A 22,941-nucleotide genomic window follows, 5' to 3' on the forward strand; every position below is an offset into this window, starting at 1 on the left:
CCTAGTGTGATACGCTCGACTTCATTCCGCCATGTCGCTTTTCCTGCACACATTGTTTACTGGACTAATCAAGGTGATGGCGGATCTATAGTAGCTCCTGGAGAAGTCTTAGTTGAAGAGCCACAATCATGGGGCTATTTCACCTTACCATCTAAATATACTGTCATCGCAGCTATATGTCCAACAGTTAGCTTTGTCAGATAGTTAGCTAGCAAGCGAATGTTTTTAGCAACTCCACTGACGGGAGTGACACAGGATGAGCGGAGAGAGACTGCCTTGTCACTAAACCTTCAAGCAGTGCTGTTCATAGTTATATCGCTGTATAGGCTTTAATGCAATACAAATCCTAAACTTTTGGCCAATATCTCATCAACCTGAATACATTCAGAGATGAGAGCATGGGCCTGTGACGTATTCCCCCCCTGGAGGACCTCGAGTCATCGGGACAGCCCTACGTGGAACCTCTCCCAACTCTCCATCCGCTCCTTCGCTCATTTATTCATTCATTATTAGTCATTCCATTACTGTGTGATTCATACATCCCACACACTCGCCTCTTCAAACCTTCATCTGTCTCTCTTTCTCTTGTCTCTCAGTATCTCTCCCGGTCTGTATTTCTCTCCGTCTGTCTGTCTGTCTCTCTCTCTGTCTCTCTCTCTGTCTCTCTCTCCCTCTCTGTATGTCTGTCTCCCTCTTTCTCTGTGTTTTTCTTTGTCTCTCTCTCCCTCTCTCTTGTCTGTCTCTCCCTCTGTCTCTCTCCCTCTCTGACTCTGTCTCCCTCTCACTGTCTGTCTCTCTGTCTCTCTCCCTCTCTGTATGTCTGTCTCTCTCTCTCTTTCTCTGTTTTTCTTTGTCTCTCTTTCCCTCTCTCTTGTCTGTCTCTCCCTCTGTCTCTCTCCCTCTCTGACTCTGTCTCCCTCTCACTGTCTGTCTCTCTCCCTCTCTGTATGTCTGTCTCTCTCTCTCTTTCTCTGTTTTTCTTTGTCTCTCTCTCCCTCTCTCTTGTCTGTCTCTCCCTCTGTCTCTCTCCCTCTCTGACTCTGTCTCCCTCTCACTGTCTGTCTCTCTCCCTCTCTGTACGTCGGTCTGTCTCTGGCTGTGTTTTTCTCTTTCTCTCCCTCTCTCTGTTGATCTATATCTCTCTCTGTCTCTCTCCCTCTCTGTAATCTGTCTCTCTCTCTCTCTCTGTCTGTGTCTTTACCTGTCTTTGTCTCTGTGTCTTCCTCTACCCTGTCCCAGCTCTGTACACTCTGTACAGGGAAAGGCTTAAGTGTGAATGATGGCTGTCTGAAGAGCAGCAGAGAGAGACTTGTACACAAACACTGCCTACACACACATGCACTTGCAGACGGGCACATACATGCATGCACAAACACTGCCTGTGCGCGTGAATATTTTCCCTAACGGAGTTGCACTTCCGCGTTCGGTTTCCGTGATCTGATTGGCCACTGACGTTTCTGGTCATGTGACATCTGCGCCAATCGTGTGACGCCCGTTTCTATCTATCTAGGCACTCTTTCGAAGTTGGTTAAGGTTAGAGTTTGTCTTAGAGCAGGGCGATAGAACACCAGCCCTGATTCCAAACTCTAACCTTAACCAACTTCGAAAGAGTCGCCTAAGCTTAACCAGTGATAGAACTAGGCGTTAGGTAGTTTGCAGGCTGTTAGAGGCGGAAATAGGCGCAGAAACAGGCGTTGCACGATTGGCGCAGATGTCGCATGACCAGAGACGTCAGTGGCCAATCAGATCGCGCAAACCGAACGCGGAAGTGCAACTCCGTTAGGGAAAATATTCACGCTGCCTGTGCAGACACACATACACATGCACACACAGAGACAAACACACACACACACACACACACACACACACACACACACACACTCTCTCTCCACCAGGCAGTGGTGTGATGGGACAGCTCTGGCATTTGGCAGCAGGCATGATAAGGTGGAAGAGAGTACGAGAGGAGGAACGAGTGACGAGAGAGGGAGAGACACACACACACACACACGGAGAGAGAGGGAGGGACACGGAGAGAGAGAGAGACATGGATAGAGAAAGGGGAGAGGGAGAGAAACCTAGAAGAAAGACGGAGAGAGAGAGAAAGAAAGAGATGGATAGAGAGAGAGAGAGAGAGCGAGAGGGAGAGAGAGAGAGAATCAGTGTGTCCAGCACTCGGTTTGTTTCTGTGGCTACAGGACCTACCAATTCATTGTTTACTGGCTGAGTGGGCTAGAGAGAGAGAGAAGGGGGGGGGGGGAGGGAGAGAGAGAGAGGGGGGGAGAGGGGGAGAGAGGGAGGGGGAGGGGGGGAGAGAGAGAGGGGGGATTGAGGGGGGGAGAGAGAGGGAGAGAGTGCAACAGTGAATAAGCAAGGGAGTGAGCAGAGGGAGAGACACGGAAATGCTATTTATAACGTCGGTGGGGAGAGAGATTGGGTGGAGGTTGTGTGTGTGTGTGTGTGTGTACGTTTGTGTGTACGTTTGTGTGTACTTTTTGAGGTCTCATCATTACAAAAAGCTTGCCTGCGTGTTTCTCTTGGACACTTATAGGCTGGAATGTTTATTTTTTGTCTTCCATAATGGCACCACTTGTGAATACTGTTCTACAACGGGGCGGACGATTAAGACTTTTGTCCTGTTCCGCCCTGAGACAGCGTCCCGTGGTTCCACTAGCTTGACACGCGCGTTGTTTAACCCTTTCACTACCACACTACAGAAGGTTAACCCTTCTGTAACCGTCTGTAGTTAACAGTCTGTGGTGTGATAGTAAAGGGTTAACCTTCTGTAGTGTGGTAGTGAAAGGGTTAACCTTCCGCATTGTCGCAGTGAAAGCGGGTTAAACCATTAACACTTTGAGTGCCAGCCACGCGTTTTGTCGTTAGTTCATGCCGACCGTTGAGTGCCGCCAACGCTATATAGCGTTTGTTTGTCGTATTTTTTTTTATTGGCGATTTTAATTCATATTTCATCAATCGAGCCTCAGGTTAGTGTTGCAGACTCTCTCTGAGCTCAATTGGGAAGATACCGCCCCCTATCGTCTCTCCCTGTGTAACTGCACCCCATTACTTCAGACTGATGGGGGGGGGGGGGGGGGTGGGGGGCAGTTTCCTCATTTCACTTTTCCGTCAAGCCAACTGAAGAATCCATTGTGATCGCCGGCCCGGAAAACGCGTGGATTATGTATTTACAGTACCCAACGCTGAATCAATGAACGCGATCGATATTTGGAATGGCGATCAGGAATTGTAATAATCTTTTTGGATAACATCTGATCTGAGGTAAGGAATTTATTTTACCAGTCTTAGGATAATCAGACCTGTTTTCACAGAGATATCAGCGTTTGACCCATGTGTGTGTGTGTGTGGCTGTGATCGCTGATCAGGAAATGAGAGAATCGATATTTCAGCCCGCTTCTATAGCGTGCATAAGTACACATATACTATCGATAATCTAGCGTTTATTTGAAAACGATTCATAAATAGGCCGAAAAATGACAACGTGTTTGTGTATGCCAGAACATTCCAGTAAATGCCGATTATCACGGAATCTTTATATTTTCCTTGAAAACGAGGGCTTTTCAAAATGCTATAAAACGGAAATGAAGCGATTTAAAAAAAACAATCCGTTTCGACAATGTTGACTGCAAACAAGTCATTGATGAGCAACGGGCAGATTAGACACATAATTTAAGACTTAGATTATGCGTTCACAACGCTATCATTGAAGTGGGTGGTGGCATTCAACCACGTTTTACCGTGTTTAACCTGTGTTAAGGTAGTGCGGTTAGTAAAAGGGTTAACGAAACTCTGTGGAGGCGACAAGAGAAGGTCCCTAGATCTGAACTCCACCGATCCAGAGACACCAAGCCCCGGCTCTCTGGTGTGCAGGCTAGGGGCCTGGCTCTCTGGTGTGGAGGCTAGGGGCCCGGCTCTCTGGTGTGCAGGCTAGGGGCCTTCTCAAGTGGCCGCTCGCTCTGCAGTTAAATAACATACCTAGGCCCTGCATTATTTCAAGATACATACCTAGTAGGCCCTAAGGCCCGTTTATTCGTAAACGGAAACTCTTGTGTACCGTTTTTCCTTGTTGTGCTGAGAGGCTGGCAGTGGTATACCTGTCCTGCTCTGTGGTTTCAGCCTTTGGCAACACTGCCCCCATGTGGTTCAGAATATAGTTTCACCTACTTGGACTTCAGTAGGGTCAGTAGGAACTGAGGCCAGGACTGAAAGTCTACTGAGTCTGACGAGCAGTTACACACACAGTGGTCTGTCCTACATGCAACACACAAAAGCTTTCTTCAGCACATATATTTGGACTATTTATACCCCACATGGAAATCCGACAAAACGTTTTCCTAGACTCTTCCTAGACTCTTCCTCCTCTACCTAGACTCTTCCTCCTCTACCTAGACTCTTCCTCCTCTTCCTAGACTCTTCCTCCTCTTCCTCCTCTACCTAGAGGCTTCCTTCTGGCTCCTTCCTCTCATCTTCCTCTTCCTCTTCTACATGGAGGCTTCCTTCTGGCTCCTTCCTCTCATCTTCCTCTTCCTCCTCTACCTAGAGGCTTCCTTCTGGCTCCTTCCTCTCATCTTCCTCTTCCTCCTCTACCTAGAGGCTTCCTTCTGGCTCCTTCCTCTCATCTTCCTCTTCCTCCTCTACCTAGAGGCTTCCTTCTGCCTCCTTCCTCTCATCTTCCTCTTCCTCCTCTACCTAGAGGCTTCCTTCTGGCTCCTTCCTCTCATATTCCTCTTCCTCCTCTACATAGAGGCTTCCTTCTGGGTCCTTCCTCTCATCTTCCTCTTCCTCCTCTACCTAGAGGCTTCCTACTGGCTCCTTCCTCTCATATTCCTCTTCCTCCTCTACATAGAGGTTTCCTTCTGGCTCCTTCCTCTCATCTTCCTCTTCCTGCTCTACATAGAGGCTTCTTTCTGCCTCCTTCCTCTCATCTTCCTCTTCCTCCTCTACATAGAGGCTTCCTACTGCCTCCTTCCTCTCATCTTCCTCTTCCTCCTCTACATGGAGGCTTCCTTCTGGCTCCTTCCTCTCATCTTCCTCTTCCTCCTCTACCTAGAGGCTTCCTTCTGGCTCCTTCCTCTCATCTTCCTCTTCCTCCTCTACATAGAGGCTTCCTTCTGGCTCCTTCTTCTCATCTTCCTCTTCCTCCTCTACCTAGAGGCTTCCTTCTGGCTCCTTCTTCTCATCTTCCTCTTCCTCCTCTACCTAGAGGCTTCCTTCTGGCTCCTTCTTCTCATCTTCCTCTTCCTCCTCTACATAGAGGCTTCCTTCTGGCTCCTTCCTCTCATCTTCCTCTTCCTCCTCTACCTAGAGGCTTCCTTCTGGCTCCTTCTTCTCATCTTCCTCTTCCTCCTCTACATAGAGGCTTCCTTCTGGCTCCTTCCTCTCATCTTTCTCTTCATCCTCTACATAGAGGCTTCCTTCTGGTTCCTTCTTCTCATCTTCCTCTCATCTTCCTCCTCTACTCTTCCTATTGGCTCCTTCTTTGTGTCCTCCTCCTCTTCCTCCTCTACCTAGAGGCTTCCTATTGGCTCCTTCCTTGTGTCCTCCTCCTCTTCCTCCTCTACCTAGATGCTTCCTATTGGCTCCTTCCTCTCACAGTCTTCCTCCTTCCTGTGTATTGATTGGCTGGTTCCTCCAGGTGTAATGATGTTACCCCCCACCCCTCTGCCCCCTCCCATCTCTGACATCACTCTTTTTTCTTAAAGGGACCACCCGGCTCTCAACAGTCTCCCCATGCACAGCCCCCCCCTCACAACCCCAGCAACCCCATGATGGGACCCCACGGCCAGGTAAGACTCAAACACCCCCCCCACGCCCCTCCTCAAACACACACACACACACACACACACACTTTGTAGATCTTAAAAGCATTCTTCTGATCTTCGGAACCCTAAGCTCCATGTCCCGCCTGCTCACTGGAATCTACTTTGTGTGCAGCACTGCACTGCGGAGTAAGTTTCACTTCGGTCGACCCGTACAGACGGGAGCTCGCCCCCATTGACTTTGCATTAGTTTGTGGCTCACTAGCTAGCCAGAGGTAGTCTGGGGAACGGCATGGATCGTGCCGAGAGGATTCTACCGATCATCATCAACAACAGCAGCATCGGTAAGTAGGACATGGGGCTGGTGGCAGGGCTGCAAAAATCACAACTATCCCTTTAATCTTTCTGTTCCTCTCTCTCACCAGTCACACACACTCTTTTATTCCGTAAGTCCCTTTTTAGTTGTAGTTCTGTTATGTCTGCCCCCCCCCCCCCCCCCGCTAGCCAGCGAGCTAACAGCCATGATACACCCAGAGGCAGCAGGGCTCGCTCCTCCTTCTCAGGGCCCCAGACACGGCTCTCCCTGCGTCGGATAAATAATTCACTCCATCTCCCCTGGAGCAGCTTGTGGGGGGGTTGTGCGCTTATCTGCTCCTCCGCTCTTATATACACACACGCACGCACGCACACACGCACGCACGCACACACACACACACACACACCTTCCCTCCACTCTGCTTACTGTTCTAGCACCTTATAAATAAAACAGGGGACAGGCACTATGGACACTCGTGTAACGTGTACACACGCACATAACACGCACACACACACACACATAACACACACACACATACACACAACCATGCATATATACACACGCATCATACACACACACACACACACACACACACTATATGCATATAATGCATTGTCCTTCCTGGGTATTGACTCTACCAAAGTGAAAAGGGGAATCTTCAGTGTATTCTGCCTCCACGCTCGTCCCACTCAGCCAGTACAGTAGCAGTGGACTCCGCTGCGTGGAGGTCATTCTTGTGGTTTCTGGTTTCTTCCTTGTGTGTGTGTGTTTTGTGTGTGGAGACACGCTTCCTCTTTTTTAAAAGGTTTTGAACTGTGTTGTTGGCCAGAGGTGTTTCTAACTACGCCAGGAAGACCACAGGCTAGAGTCAGCTTACACCACACACACTGAGCAGAGGGGCTGTATGACGAGCTGTGTGGCTGCTCATACACACACACACACACACACACTCTTACTTGAGTATGTCCGTGGTGTATAGCTAGCAGCAGGTAGTGTTGGTTAAATGAGGGGGTGGGGGGCGGGGGGCTTAGGGAAGTTTCATCCACACTGTGTCCACCAGCTTGTCCTCCGCCCGGCGCTGCCCCCAGTGTTTAGATTTATAAATAATGAAAGAAATGTCTTCCTCTTTGTGCCCCTTCTACCCTCCATCTTCTCTCTTCTCCTCCTCCTCCTCCTCCTCCTCTCCTTCTCTACTCAGCCTTTCATGTCACCACGGTATCCAGGTGGACCGCGCCCCTCGCTCCGAATGCCAAATCAGGTACAGCCATTCTCCTACTGCTACTCTCCTACTCTCTCCTACTGCTACTCTACTGCTACTCTCCTACTGCTACTCTCCTACTGCTACTCTACTGCTACTCTCCTACTGCTACTCTACTGCTACTCTCCTACTGCTACTCTACTGCTACTCTCCTACTGCTACTCTACTGCTACTCTACTGCTACTCTCCTACTCTCTCCTACTGCTACTCTCCTACTCTCTCCTACTGCTACTCTACTGCTACTCTACTGCTACTCTCCTACTGCTACTCTACTGCTACTCTACTGCTACTCTCCTACTGCTACTCTACTGCTACTCTCCTACTGCTACTCTACTGCTACTCTACTGCTACTCTCCTACTGCTACTCTACTGCTACTCTACTGCTACTCTCCTACTGCTACTCTACTGCTACTCATCTACTCTCTCCTACTGCTACTCTACTGCTACTCTACTGCTACTCTCCTACTGCTACTCTACTGCTACTCATCTACTCTCTCCTACTGCTACTCTACTGCTACTCTCCTACTCTCTCCTACTGCTACTCTCCTACTGCTACTCTACTGCTACTCTACTGCTACTCTCCTACTCTCTCATACTGCTACTCTACTGCTACTCTACTGCTACTCTCCTACTCTCTCCTACTGCTACTCTACTGCTACTCTACTGCTACTCTCCTACTCTCTCATACTGCTACTCTACTGCTACTCTCATACTGCTACTCTACTGCTACTCTCCTACTCTCTCCTACTGCTACTCTACTGCTACTCTACTGCTACTCTCCTACTGCTACTCTACTGCTACTCTCCTACTCTCTCCTACTGCTACTCTACTGCTACTCTACTGCTACTCTCCTACTGCTACTCTACTGCTACTCTCCTACTGCTACTCTACTGCTACTCTCCTACTCTCTCCTACTGCTACTCTACTGCTACTCTACTGCTACTCTCCTACTCTCTCCTACTGCTACTCTACTGCTACTCTACTGCTACTCTCCTACTGCTACTCTACTGCTACTCTCATACTACTCTCATACTGCTACTCTACTGCTACTCTCCTACTGCTACTCTACTGCTACTCTACTGCTACTCTCATACTACTCTCATACTGCTACTCTACTGCTATTCTCATACTGCTACTCTACTGCTACTCTCATACTGCTACTCTACTGCTACTCTACTGCTACTCTCATACTGCTACTCTACTGCTACACTCCTACTCTCTCCTACTGCTACTCTCCTACTGCTACTCTACTGCTACTCTCCTACTGCTACTCTACTGCTACACTCCTACTCTCTCCTACTGCTACTCTACTGCTACTCTACTGCTACTCTCCTACTGCTACTCTGCTATTGTGTAAATGTCACTTGTCCTTTTTTGGTTTTAGCTTGTATATGGGTTTTCATGTACAGGTTTCCTGCAACATGTACTTTGGTTCTTCCTGTACACATATATTTTGATTTGGTTTCTTAACACGTTTCTTGTCTTGTGTTACTTTAAAAAAAAAGATTTGCTGGTGAATATACTTCAATTAAATACACATTTGTGTTCCTTAAAGAGAAATTCCACTTGAAAATACCTGTAGGTCATCATTCCGCAAAAGGGCAGATTTTCCCAAAGGAATTCTACATTTTAAATTAATTCTAGAAGTTTAACAAAGGTACTGGAACTTGACTGTAAAAAAAATAAAAAAATAAATATGTTATTTCTCAAAGAAACAAAAAAAATAAGAATCTTTTGCAGAAGCTTCCTTTAAGCTGTTGCTCTGAACAGCTGCTCTCTGTGGTTCTAATGTGTTACGTGTTAAAATCTATTCCCCTGTGTTTACTTTACAGCCGCCTGGGGGAATCCCTGGTTCTCAGCCTCTTCTGCCAAACAGCCTGGACCCCACCAGACCACAAGGTGAGCCTGGGACAGGGCACCGTGACCGGGCACTGTGACTGGGCACTGACCCGCGTTAAGCCTTTAAATAACAGTGTTGACCCACAGGATCTTGGTTTATTTGTAGTGGTGGCAGCCTGCAGCGGACAAGATACACAGTCGGGGCAGAGCTTGTTGATCTGAGGGACCCAGAAGCTCCCGCTCTAAATACTGCTACTGACCTCCGTACTGTCTTTTACTGTTGCCCTTTGCTACTATGACCTTTGCTACTAAGGAATCTTGTTTGCCTATATTACTACCTACTATGCTAATATGTCTTTACTACTATGTACTCAAGACTGTAGCACCAGAGTTGTACCCTTCCTGCTGACGTGTTGTACAGAACTTGTAAGTCGCTTTGGATAAAAAGCGTTCAGCTAAATGTAAATGTAGTGTATTGTGCAAGAGCTTCTGGGAGGGGGGGGGGGGGGGGGGGGGCGGGTTACGGACTTTGTGCACAGGAAGTCGAAAGTTGGAAGAGGGGAGGTATAGGCCTCCGTTTCCTGTACCTATCTCAAGCTTCGCCCTCTTTTCGCCATCCTCCAATCACAACTGTTGCTTTCCTCGGGATAAACTTTTCTCTGCGCATGCAAAACGAGTAACATTTCTAAACTGCCATTGTTAGCAGTTTCGGGATTATTATGTTTTTGGTAGATTTGTATTTATTTGTACTACCGGGCAGTCCGGTGGTAGAGGGAGAGAGAGAGGAAGAACGGGAGACAGAGCGGGGGGAAGACATTCGGCAAAGGGCGCCGGGTCCGGGAATCGAACCCGGGTCGGCCGCTTCGCGATGCAGCGCGTTACATGGGTCGCCACTTGGGTGCCCGGGAAATCCATTTGTGCCGTATGGGGAAACACTGGCTTGGTTTTGAGTTTGGATGGTTCCGGATCCCCTGTCGCCGTGTAACGCACCGCGTCATCTCTTTGCCTGCCCGTCTGGGACGCACATTTGAACCAGAGGGGCCGAGGGTTGAGGGGTCGAGGCTCGGGGTCAGTCGCGCCCCCCCCCCTTCCTGGAGCACGCAGGTGGTCTAATGCCTTGCTCAGGGGATGCGTCTAACAGAGATGGGCACATGGGCTGTTGTCGCAGGTAATCAAACCTGTGACGTTAAGAGTTACGGGGCAGTCTCTCTTAACCACCAGGCCACGTTGCCAGACTCTCTAAATTCCCCCGTTACATACCGTCATCTTCTCCTCACTCTGCACATTTTAACTTGCTGTTGGTAAGATCTCCTCTAAGAGACGTTATATTCCGCTACATGAGGACTGATTTGAGTACATAGGTGTGGCTTTTCAGGGGGGGTTTGGTTTAAGGATTTCTTCTTCTTAACCATTCCTTCAGGCTTCCTGTGTGGTTCCGTCTACATCCCTGGTGGTTGAACACTAGTGGCTCTGCTACGGTTCATCCACCGGTGTTTTTTAATGGAGATTACAGCTTCAGGAGCTGCACGGCTACAACTAATGGGATTAGATTAAGAGTATTGGCTGTAGCACATCTTAATTCCTGACTTTATGAAGACGCTGGCCATATGTGGATTTAGGCGTGTGTGTGTGTGTGTGTGTGTGTGTGTGTGTGTGTGTGTGTGTGTCTTCAGTTGTATGCCTTCTGTGTCTGACTCCTTGCGTCTGTTCTTGCAGGACATCCTAATATGGGCGGGCCAATGAGAATGAACCCTCCTCGAGGAATGGCCATGGGCCCACAGGTAGGAAAAATCTGAAACACAGACACTTACACACTTTGTGATTGGCTGCTTAAAAAAAAATTAAATAAATGTCCGCTCTGACAAGTCTCCTTCCATATCGCAGAACCTGCACATCTTCACATACAGAGGCCAGTGATTATGACCTGCACTGTACTTGCACTGTTTTGGTTGTGGACTCTAACCTGTGTTGTTCCTCCCCCCTGCGTACAGAACTACGGGGGTATGAGGCCTCCTCCTAACTCCATGGGGGGTCCCATGCCAGGAATGAACATGTAAGTTTGAATCACGACACGCTGCTCACCTGATCTCATGGTGTTTTTCTCCAGTCTCTTCTCTTATCGACCTCTGCTTCTGTGTTCTAACAAGATTTTGATTTTTTTCTTTCCTTCTCTGCCACATTTTTCACCTCATAATTTCTTCCTGCACACATTCTTTCCATCTCGGTCTCTTTTCCCTACTGCTCTCATTCTCTCTCTCTCTCTCTCTCTCTCTCTCTCTCTCTCTCTCTCTCTCTCTCTCTCTCTCTCTCTCTCTCTCTCTCTCTCCTCCCTCCCTCAGGGGTCCTGGGGGACGCGGGCCGTGGCCGGGACCTAATGCTAACTCAGTGAGTCAGAAGCCCTGGAGATTCTCTCCACCACTTCATAGATTCAATCTTGTTATCCTCTTGTCCCCGTGATCCGCTAACCTGACATTTTTGTTCTGTCTCTTTCTCTCTCTCTCTCTGTCTCCGTCTGTCGGTCTGTCTCTTTCTCTCTCTCTCTCTGTCTCCGTCTGTCGGTCTGTCTCTTTCTCCTCTCTCTGTCTAACCATGCAGATAGCCTACTCCTCCTCCTCTCCAGGCAACTATGTGGTGAGTTTGTGTTCCGTCACTGCTATTGTACTGTAGCTCTGTACTAGTAGCCCTCTACGCAGTTCTAGATGAGATGATTGGAAACGAATGACACCAGTGTTGTTGATGCTACCGTTTATTTTGAGTTTAAAGAGTTGTGTAGCTATTTACCTCTGCTGGGTCCATGAAAGCTATTGTTAATTCCATCATATAATTTCACATATTTGTGGTTGTTAAGCGGCGAGAAGGTTGTCTTTCTGAGCTCCTGTAAATAATCGGCAGCAATAATCTATATATGGTTTCGATGATGTGGTGTTTTAACCTTTTTGACCTTTAACCTTAATCTCTCACCATCCCCAGGGGCCGCCGGGAGGAGGAGGACCGCCTGGAACTCCCATCATGCCCAGCCCAGGTGGTGCGTCACCAAACTATGTCCCCAGTACTAACGAGTAGCATAGTCTCCTAGCTACCACTCCCCCTTTCCCTCACTGACGGAGCATGAATATATATGTCCCTCCATCTATGGCGCACGCTCTTTTCTTGATCCTCCAATCACACCCCTTGGCTTCGAGGAAAGCAACAGTTGCGATTGGAGGATCAAGAAAAGAGTGCGGTTTGAGATGATTGAGCATGTGATGCCCTTATTTTATTCAAATTTCTTCATACCTCAATTCTGCATGGTGATTTATTTTTGATCAAAATGTATCAAATAATAATAATAATAATAATAATAATAATAATAATAATAATAATAATAATAATAATAATAATAATAATAATAAAATTATAATAAATAACGTCCTTAATACTCATTAAAGTGGGTTGTATTTGGCGTCAGTCCTGATTAGCTCACTTTAAATGTGTTCCAGACAAAAAATGTTGTCGTTCCACTTTCCTTCCCTCAGACTCGACTAACTCCAGTGAAAACATCTATACGATGATGAACCCCATCGGACCGGGAGGCAACAGGCCCAACGTGAGTCGTCTCGCATCCCACAGGGCATTAGTATGGACTTCTCTCAAACCCCACCTTCTCTTCTTGATCCTCCAATCACAACTGCTGCTTTCCTTCCTCTAAGCAATAGTTGCAATTGGAGGATCGAGAAAAGAGGGCGGGGTTTGAGAAGAGGTCAATAGGACCCATATATTACACGCCATCTCTTAGCTGACTAATGTGCAAAAATGTGCCCCCGAAAAGATTCTATCTCTGCGACTTGTCAATCACGGTGCTTGTTTTGATCTTTTCCAGTTCCCTATGGGGCCGGGGCCTGACGGGCCAATGGGAGCTATGGGGGCCATGGAACCGCACCACATGAACGGATCGCTAGGTGGGTAAAAGGATGGCATGGCCTCAACACAACGGAGTTTCACACTGTCGGCCATAGAAATGACAAACGTGTGTCGTGTTTTATGGCGGTGGTCACGATTAGCCTCTTGTCACAGGCTTTCATCCCCTGCAAGAGGATTGAGCAGATTCTAGTTTAGCAGATGGAAAAGAAAAAAAAAGGGGGGGGTAGTTGTTTCCCTTACTGTGCCCAGGAGGAAGCAATGTTTATTGCTGTGGCAAAGATTCAACATTGTGCAAAGTACACAACTGAGCTGAATTCCATTTAATTCTCTCTCTCTTTCTTTCTCTCTCTCTCTCTCTCTCTCTCTCAGGCTCTGGGGATATGGATGGGTTGCCAAAGGTAAGACCTAATATTCTAAAGCTCTTCTCATTTGCTCAAGTGTTCTTATAATTAAATCACCTCTCTTGTTGTAAGAAAAAAAAAAAAACACGACCTGCTTAGCAGTAGATGTTTTTAGTGCCTCTTCCTGATGACGTTTACCTGAAGCCGTCTCGTAAACGTGTCCCCCACTCCCCTTTTAACGCTCGCCCTCTCCTTCCAGAACTCCCCTAATAATATGGGGGGTATGAACAACCCTCCTGGCACGCCGCGAGACGACGGCGAGATGGGCGGTAACTTCTTGAACCCATTCCAAAGTGAAAGTGTAAGTAGGAACCCGTGAATGACCTCTTGACCCTTAACATCTTACCCTCGACCTCTGACATACACCATACATCAGTGGCACAGTGCAAGCAGAGGGTTGGCGTGAATTACGTGACAATCTCTGGGATATTTGATCATTCATTTTGGGGGGTGGGAGGGGGGGGGGCTCAAATAAATCTTGTCCCGCTTGGATGAGTGTCGAGTTTGGAACTGAGCCATCCTCTCTTAGTTCTGCTTGCATTACAGCCACTTACTAATCACTTTAAATTTCATTTATACCCTCTTTGTCATTTATTAATAAAGCAGAAATGTCGTTGTCTGTGGTACAAAGATGTAAATAAAGGGGAATGAGATTTTTTTATTATCATAGAATAGTGAAACCAAGGCCCCGGAAGTGGGTATAGTTCCTCACTTGAGAGCAAACCAAGTGTTCTGTTGGGCAGAGAGCGGGTGGGCAGTTGTGTAGAAGTGGGATGGTCTCTTACCCTGGTTTTGTAGAGCCACCAGGCTTCCAGGTTTCAACTGTAGCCTTCTCCCGTAATACGCCCGATTCAACCAATCGGCTAAAAGAAAAAAGTGGATGATTGAATGAACTAAGTATTGATTGCTTGAGTCGGCTGTATTGGAGCTAGGCTGGAACCTATAGCATTGAGGGTCTTCTGTTTTTTTTTTATGTTGTCAGTTACATATCCACTCATCTGTGCCCCCTCCTCCTCCCCCTCCCCCTTCTCTCTTTCCAGTATTCACCCAACATGACGATGAGTGTGTGATTTTATTTTATTATTATTTTTCCTTTATTTTTTTTTTGTATTTTATTTTTGGTTTATTTTTTTTCTCCCTTTTTTGTTTTTGTACCACCTGATATGATTTTGATCCCTAATTCACCTTGGACTGGACTCTCCGCCCCCCCCCCCCCCCCCCCCCCCTTGTCCGGATTATGGAATTCCCCCGCCACCCCCCACCTCCCCTTCACACACCCCTTCCTCTCGAAACACTACGGCCGCACAGCCTTCTGGGAAACCCCTGGAGCATGCTGGGACTCTGACTAAGACGGGGCCTCCCGGAGCGTGCAAGATGGCCGCCAGTATGAGCAGGAAGCAGTCACACAGCCACAGGAAGAACCTCCTCTCTGACTCCGCCCCTGGCCTCCCCGGCTTCCTGTCGGGGTCTGGACAATGAGCGAGGGAAGGAGATGAAAGAGAGAGAGATGGAGAGAGATGGAGGGAAGAGTGGAGACTGGAGGACACCTCCTGAGGACAGCGTTGTTGAGGGGTCTGTTAGCAGCTGCCTGGAAGCTTCTCGACCATCAGTTTGGACTTGTTTTTTTGTGTTTCCAATTTTTTTGTCTTTTTTTGTTCCCAGTGGATCCAGTGATGGGGACATAATGAAACAACCCTGCCCTCTCTGTGTAAACGACCCCCGCCCTCTCTGTGTACATTTTAACAGAGGTGTTGTGATGATCAATGAACGTTTTCAATTACCCTGTGTATGTATTGTATCATTGCTATTTTTTATTAATGTATTATTATTATTGATATCATGATCACGTTAAGATTAGGCTCCAATTCCTTTTAATTTCTCTGATAAAGGGCACATCACAGGGGTGACGGCAGGACAAGCAGCGTGTATGTGTGTGTGTGTGCGTGTGCGTGTGTGAGACAGAATGCTCAGTACGGTTTCTGTAAATCCTCCCCGAGTTGCTATTCTCTCGGACTAAAAAATCATTGGATGTTACTTCTATTTGACTAAATCTTCTCTCCACACGTTCTATGGGACTATAGTGCCCCCTACAGGCCCAGTCAAGGAGGTGAAAGACTTTATTCTCACCATGGTACTTTTCCATTGGAGTGGCCCCTTTGCATCAGTTTTGAACATGACCTTTTCATCTTGAATTGTCAGTTGTGAGTTTTGAACCATCTTGTTCAGTCATTAGAACAAGAAGAATCAGCTATTTTTTTTCTTTTTTTTTTTGCTTCCATGTAGTAAAATGCACAGTTCTATTTATTTGTAATCTTTTAGATTTTTGTCTCCTGAATCATTGTAACTCTCGACTATTATCACTGTTTCTAACCCTCGACCGTGTAGCAAACCGTGTAAATATGCAGATGAGATCCTCCTCAGTACGTGTGTCTGGTTCATCTCTTTACGTTTTTATTACATGCTCCTGTCCCTCCTCCAGAGGGCTTGTTCTTTATTTTTCTTGTCTTTGGATGTGTAAACGTGGCCAGCAGGTCCTAACCTCACTTGTGCTGCTTCTACCAGCGCTGCCCGCTCAGATCTGCCATCACCCAACATAACTTCCTTCAATCTTTGCTGCTCAGCCGTTGTATAGACTTAATCTATCTTCTTTTTTTTCTTTTTTTTTTTATACAAACTTGTGTCCTTTACACACTGTGATCTGTATGGAAGTTCCTAACACACCAATCAACAAAACTGGCCCAGAGGACAATTTATATATATACATATACACATGCATACTACCCAGGATGCAGTGCTCCCGTTCTGTGTTCGTATCAGGTGCAAGGACTTGTGACCCCTGAGTCTGACCCTCTGTGAAAGGGAAGTCTCCGATTGGATCTTCAATATTCCGAGGGCAAGGTGTAGCAAATGAGGAAGTGGTGAGGAGTTGCCATGGTGACTGTAGTGAGCGGCGTCCCTCAGCAGAAGACCTTGTCCGCCCTCCCTGCGTTCCCATCAGGCCGACGACACAAACACAAACACGACCCTTCTCTCTCTCTCTGATTTTATATAACTTCTCCCATTTTTTTTTTTTTTTTTTTTTTTTTTGTGTAAATACTGTAAAATGCATTTTGATATCATTGACATGTTTTGATATTTCAAATCACAAAACCAACAACTGATCAGAAATGTGCTGATTTGGGCAACTGTGTATTTTGTTCAAAGAGACAGGTGTTGTCTTGACCCAGAAATAATATGAACGACAACGGAAACTGGAGCTGCTACAAACCATTATGTTATTTGTCTACACGCCACCAAGAGACGACCTGGATCTTTACTGTGCGTCAGAACCAGCTAGTGTCTAGAGGTCCACCTGGGCCGGGGAGGAGAGTGTATCAACACCTTTTAAAGGTAGCTTACTGTCTCACAAAATTCCTTTTTTAATAACACATTAAAATGTAACCGGGTCCTTTTCTGAAAGCCTCTCTCTGCCTCTGTTCTTGTATGGCAACTTTTTGACCAATATCGCCGAAGCTGACTTCTCAACACACTTTGTTTGATGACATGGTAAACCTGTCGTCATCCAGATAAAGATGAGATCAGATATTCCTTTATTGATCCCCTTGGGGGAAATTAATCCTATTTAATATTTTACCCTCTGTCTCACTTCAGCGCCTATTGGCTGGTACGTTTGACCTCCCCCTTATGTGTATCTCTAAGATTGAGGTTGCGAAGTAACGATGTTGTCATGTTGATGAGCGACTCTGCAAGCACAGAGGCGAAGGGAGTAGTTTTCATAATGGAACGTGTCCCTTCCTTGGTTACCACTGACACTGCTGTAAATGGCATTTTAGTTTTTTGTTTTCTATATATAAATCCTCTTTTTTTCCAACAACATCTGATCACTGAAACGGACAGCAGGGCACATGTACACAGAACACTGTCGCTCAAAACAACGGACCAGAGGACACACTTTACTATGAAGGAATTTTTTTATCTATTTAAAATGGGGTGGGTGGGCAGGGAGGGGGCTGTTGGGTAAAGTAAAAAGAAAAGAAAAAGGTGGGTGGGGTAACAGATTTGTTCTTATGGAAAAATAAAGGTGGAGAGAAGGAGGGGCCACCCAGGTTTCCTCCTCTGTACTTTTGAGATACTGATGTATAGAATACAGGCTAAATTCTCTCTCTCTGTCTCTCTCTCTCTCTTTCCCTTTCCTGTAAGTAAAGACGTCACAGCGTTGGATCATTTCTGTATTTCTATTGTGCTGATGTATAATACTGTAACATTCAGGGGGAGGTGGGGGGAGGGTGTAAGAGGGGAAATGAGAGTGGATAGGGGAGGGAGGGGCGGGGTTTGAAGAAAAGATTATTCTGTTCTGTTCCTCGTTTTGCTCTTAATGACGAAGCAGTATTGAATATGAGGCAGTCTGTCTTTTGGGGAGGGGTTGCTTTGTATCATGTTAGGGTAGTTTCCGATCCTAAATGTCTTGTGTAGTTAAAAAAGAAAAAAGAAAAAAAAACATTTAAATAAAGAGGCTCCTCTTCGTATGTTTCTTTATATTGTAAAGTTTCTTTAGACAAAAAAATGTTGCTTATTGGAGAGAAAAAGGGCGGGGAAAACTGCATCGATAATAAATGTAATTATTTTTTTTGTTTGTTTATTTTTCATCCAAGTTGTCAGTCCTTTTTGCCTGTGTCCCCCTTGTTGTAGATACATATTAAAAAAAAACAAAAAACAAATAAAATGACTTCACTCCTTTTGCCATGACATCCGGTTCTCAGTGGATTTATAAAATAAATCGGATATGTCTTCATTTTGTTCATTTTGTAACACTAGACTTCACTCAAATGATTAATGGCAAACTATAACATAAGTATGTATATTACGTATGTAATGTGTGTGTGTATAAAAAGGCACAAGGGGGCGATTTGGTAATTGCCATATGCTTTGGTCACAGCCAATATTTGGCCACATGTGATCCTACTGCCTGGAGTTCAGCCAATCAGATACGCTGCTCAACAGCTGAAAATCCTCTCACATTGGTTAATCATCAGTGAGCCATGCAAATTCGCAGGTCAAAGTTGAATTATTTATTTATTGTTTTTATACCATCGTCGCAAGGTGAATCTTAGGAGAGCCATTGTTTTATAACAGTAGTACAGATTCAACTCATAAGCATCCTAGAATGGACTACATATGATTTCGTGTCAGTTGTTGATATTGGCAAAACAGCAACAGGAAGTAAAATCTGGTCTGAGCTGTTCCCTAGCAACAACACATCAAACATTCCACTGTCTAGTTGGTCCCACAGCAGGCCCAGGAGATTCAACTCCTCAACCTCCCGATCTGCTCCGGCTGCACGGGGTATAGCGACGAGGAGACCTCCCTGCGGAGGGAGGAGAACCTGTAGGTGATTGGTCGACACGGTGGAGGTAGCTGAAGAGGGCAGGGAGGAGAGAGTGTTCCTGCCATCCCGCCAGCGAGGAGAGGCACGGGGGGAAGCTCGTCAACAGAGGTTGGTGCCTCCACGTGTCAGGCCTCCCTCTCGAGGGCCCATCCGCTCTGGGTGGCCTGAAGTTGGTGCTCCTCTGTGAGGGAGAGGAGTGAGCGAGAGACCCTAGAAGGGGAATCCTCATGGTTGTTGTCATTATAAGTCTCAACTCCACATCTGTTTTCCTTTTCATCCTGGAGTGAATGTGAATCCTCCCATCTTCTTGCTCTCTCTTTCCATGGTCCGGTCTCCTCCCTCTCCTTCCTTCCTCTCCTTCTCCCTCCTCCTGTGGGCTCCTCTCCCTGATAACCCTCTTCAGTAGGCCCTGTCGAGACGGGCCAGGTTATGAATGGACAGCCACGGTTCAGACCATATTCTCTGTTTGGGCGGGGGTGTTCCAGACCGGTTCATTGGACTCGGATTACCTACAAGGAAAAATTGAATTAAATTAAATTGGATTTTCTGTCATATACATTAGAGCGCATTGTGAATTCCTCCTCTTTTTTTTGTCAAATAAATTCACATACATTTCCAGTGGCTATTTCTGTTGAGTCCCCTCTATTATTTGATGGCTTTTATTATTTGTATTGTCATACTCTTTAGAATTAGAATGCACCAGGAGTCTTAAGCTCAGCCTTGCCCCACCGGCTAACATGCTGCGCTCAGCAGAACGACTGCTCCGGGGCGAAGGGGGGTGATATCATATCAACCACCAGGTATTTCAACTCATCTGCCCTGACTTGTTTCTTTAGGACATTGTTCTATGTATATCCCTGAGAGACAATCTGTGTATCTTCACACACACAGACAAACCAAGGACTCAAAGGAGTGGGCAGAGTGCTGAGTTAGAATCCGTAGAATCATCCGGTAAAACCCCAAAACCATCACATTTTATCGAAAGGTCAAGATGGTTCTCAATCTAAGATAAAAAGATACGATTTGCATGGGGGGGGATTCAGGCATCATACATGTAGCAGCTTTTACTATGTGAAGCTTGATTAAAATAAACACTCTTGAAACCATACGTGCTGAAATAACACAAGCCCTAACTAAGCACAGGTGTTGGGGGGGGAAGAAATGTATCGCAACACCGTTTTAAGTCAGGTTGTGTGGGAAATTATTATCAGGCTTAAGAATATTCAGTGACTTTGTACTTATTATTTACCTTATTGTGGACATTGATCTAAGTTAAAAGTTATTATTAAATGTTATTAGGTACAATCCTTATCAATATAGAATATTGAGTTATGACATTATGTAAGTTCATTCAGGCCTCTCCTCAGTTCAGTGGTGTGTCTGTGTCAAGGCCAAGCACCTGTACATTTCCCTGGTTATCTCTGGGCCAGTGTTGGATTGGCCACTGACCACATACGCCTATGGACAGAGCAGAGCATGAGACCATATGGCACACATGGCAGGCACACACGTAAGTGGTATCTTTTGATTAAAATAAGTGTTAAGTAGTTTGGTCAGTAACATGGGTCTCTCAGTCCCTCTGCTCTGCCATAAACACAAAATACATTTCCTGGCTGGTACCCAGTTCCCACTTTATCCAATCAGGAGAGAGAACCCTAAATATTGTGGGATATCAGAAAGTGTATTTTGTGTTTACTGCAGAGCGGAGGGACTCGGACACCTATGTTACTGACCAGACACTCTATATCAGTGATGGCTGTAGGAATGTAGAGCTATTATTCTAACATGTAGAAGACCACTTATTTTAACAAAGAAAATACCACTTACAGCTCCTTTAACTAAAATTCTGAACCGATGACTTTTACCAGAGTACTATTTTAACTGTGTACTTCTTCCACCACTGGATATAGACAAATGTACAATATTATGCTTAGAACCTAAAATGATGATTATTTAAATGTAGGATATATTCACAAAATATTTTTTTTTCAAAACTCATATTCACCACTTGTCTAGTGTTAGCACTTTCACCAAGAGTTCACATCATCAACTACAGAAGGAAAATAGGTCTCTGTTCCTGTTTTCATGGTGATGGTGGTGGCTATCGGAACGGAATACATACTCATGTGCAAATGGTATATGACTCTGATATTTTGAGCTCCGAGCCTTGACATTCTGCCGTTATCCTATTTTCATACTAGCGCTTGTTTTCCCTATGCTTTGTCTTTTGTTGTTGTTGTTCTTAGCTCTATTCTATTTACATCGTATGTACCCCTGTTGCTATTGCATGTACATATTTGTGTTTTATTACACGTATATGTACATACATATACCAACTATTTTGCCTGTTTTATTGTCCACCCATCGATCATCCATAGCAACACTACTATCACCTACATCCAAGAAGGGGGATCCCCCCTTGAACGGCCCTTCTAAGGTTTCTCTCCTCCACGTTGCCTGTGGTGCTTTTTTCCTATTGCTAGGTTTTTTCCCTTACCTTTGCTGGGGTATGTCTGGGAGTGTTGCATTTATTTATTTTACATTTATTTTGGATTTCATGGTGGGTTTTTTGTTCTTGATTTATTGTGATGTTTCTTCCTGACTTGTCCGGCCCACGGGGACATTAACTTGTGATTGTGGGCTTTACATTTTATACATTAAATACATTTGATTTGATTTGATTTACCCATTTGTTAAGTTTTGGATTATGGATTGGGCTTTTAAACCACCACTTTGTATTGAGTGCAAGCATGGACTTTTGTCTCTCGGAATGCACTCGACCTTTCACCCTCCCTGCTCTGGACCTGCAGTGTGGGCTAGTGTTGTGCGGCGATGACGTGGACCAGTCCTCCATGCTGGGGCCCGCTACACCCAGGCCCCTGCCTGCCCGCTCTGTACAGGCGTAGGGGCCCGCTACACCCAGGCCCCTGCCTGCCCGCTCTGTACAGGCGTAGGGGTCCGGCCGGCGTCAGGTTAACTTTTTTTTCTCAGCAAATGATACTGTAGGTTGTTTGATTGATTGATTGATTGATTGATTGAAAACTTTAATTAACAGATTGCAGAATGGGTACAATACAGTACGGCTCAATACACACAATTTATCAACTTTTTCTCCCATTTAAAAATGTTTCTCCCATCCCAATTTCGTATTGTCCAATTCTTCCCTCCCCTGTCTCGAACGCTGTTAGGCCATGCCTCCCACTGGTCGGCTGCAATGTGGACGAAGCCTTGCATCACGTGTCCCCTCCGGTACTCGAGGAGGCAGCCGTCACATCTTTTCACCTGCACAGCACGATCTCTCAGCGGCGAGGGTCTGCGTGGGAGGGACACGCCGCCCCCGTCGCTTCCTGATTCTACTGCGCAGGCGCACCAACCGACCTGTAGGAGTCGCTGTCCACAACGTCCGATCCCCACCCACCAGCTTCCCACCCCTAACACTGCCAATTGCGTTAGTATGAACGACCAGCCAAGCTGGTAGCAACGCCGAGAGCTGGGCTTGAACCCAGCATCTCCTGCATTAGTGGCGAGCGCCTTGCCCACTGCGCCACTTAGCCGCCCCAATACACACAATTGTTAAGGGGATGCAGACCAGAGAAAGACTTTCGTCTTGTTTACATTAGGCCCATTAGGGTCCCCCATTTTCAATTCATCAACTATAGTAAGACCTATAGTATTCCTGTGGTTTATTTATACACACGATTTACCATAGAAACATTTATAGTACTGTAGCCTAATGATTCACTATAATATGTCTGTAGTCATTTGTGCATTTGAAAAAGAAAACACAGGAATACTTTGGTTTTAGTTCATTTCATGTTCAAGGTCCACTCACTCAAGTGGTTTACTTCATAAAACATCCTCAAGTTTCTTTAATATTTGTCATACAGAAGTACAGAATACTTTTATACAAAATGCTTCTTACTGTTACGCTCCAGAGACTGTGCAAGACAAGATAAGTATGAAATAAAATAACATAGTAAAATTAGAAGTAAAAAAATGAGGTCACAGTGTTCAGTTTAGACATATGTACAATGTTCGATGCAGAATAGACGTAGTTACCATACAAT

General features: G+C 46.0%; 1 protein-coding gene across 2 annotated transcripts in view; it reads left to right on the plus strand.

Annotated features, from left to right (window-relative positions):
* The window catches only part of LOC311224824 (single-stranded DNA-binding protein 3), a 78,897-nt gene extending 61,437 nt beyond the window's left edge, over nucleotides 1–17,460 (plus strand). Inside the window, exons 6-18 of one of the 2 annotated variants that reach the window (XM_084309951.1) lie at nucleotides 5,718–5,801; nucleotides 7,289–7,348; nucleotides 9,181–9,247; nucleotides 10,904–10,968; nucleotides 11,179–11,240; nucleotides 11,527–11,572; nucleotides 11,783–11,818; nucleotides 12,158–12,212; nucleotides 12,703–12,773; nucleotides 13,047–13,125; nucleotides 13,457–13,485; nucleotides 13,688–13,789; nucleotides 14,797–17,460. In XM_084309951.1, coding sequence (XP_084166077.1) covers nucleotides 5,718–5,801; nucleotides 7,289–7,348; nucleotides 9,181–9,247; nucleotides 10,904–10,968; nucleotides 11,179–11,240; nucleotides 11,527–11,572; nucleotides 11,783–11,818; nucleotides 12,158–12,212; nucleotides 12,703–12,773; nucleotides 13,047–13,125; nucleotides 13,457–13,485; nucleotides 13,688–13,789; nucleotides 14,797–14,967 — 927 coding nt within the window. In that variant the 3' untranslated portion in view covers nucleotides 14,968–17,460. Of the gene's footprint in view, nucleotides 1–5,717; nucleotides 5,802–7,288; nucleotides 7,349–9,180; nucleotides 9,248–10,903; nucleotides 10,969–11,178; nucleotides 11,241–11,526; nucleotides 11,573–11,782; nucleotides 11,819–12,157; nucleotides 12,213–12,702; nucleotides 12,774–13,046; nucleotides 13,126–13,456; nucleotides 13,486–13,687; nucleotides 13,790–14,528; nucleotides 14,667–14,796 lie in introns of those variants that run through there. The other variant, XM_084309950.1, reaches the window with a different exon arrangement.
* Nucleotides 17,461–22,941: the final 5,481 nt, after the last annotated feature.

Source organism: Notolepis coatsorum (assembly GCF_963971535.1).
Source record: "Notolepis coatsorum genome assembly, chromosome: 3".
Lineage (NCBI taxonomy): Eukaryota > Metazoa > Chordata > Actinopteri > Aulopiformes > Paralepididae > Notolepis > Notolepis coatsorum.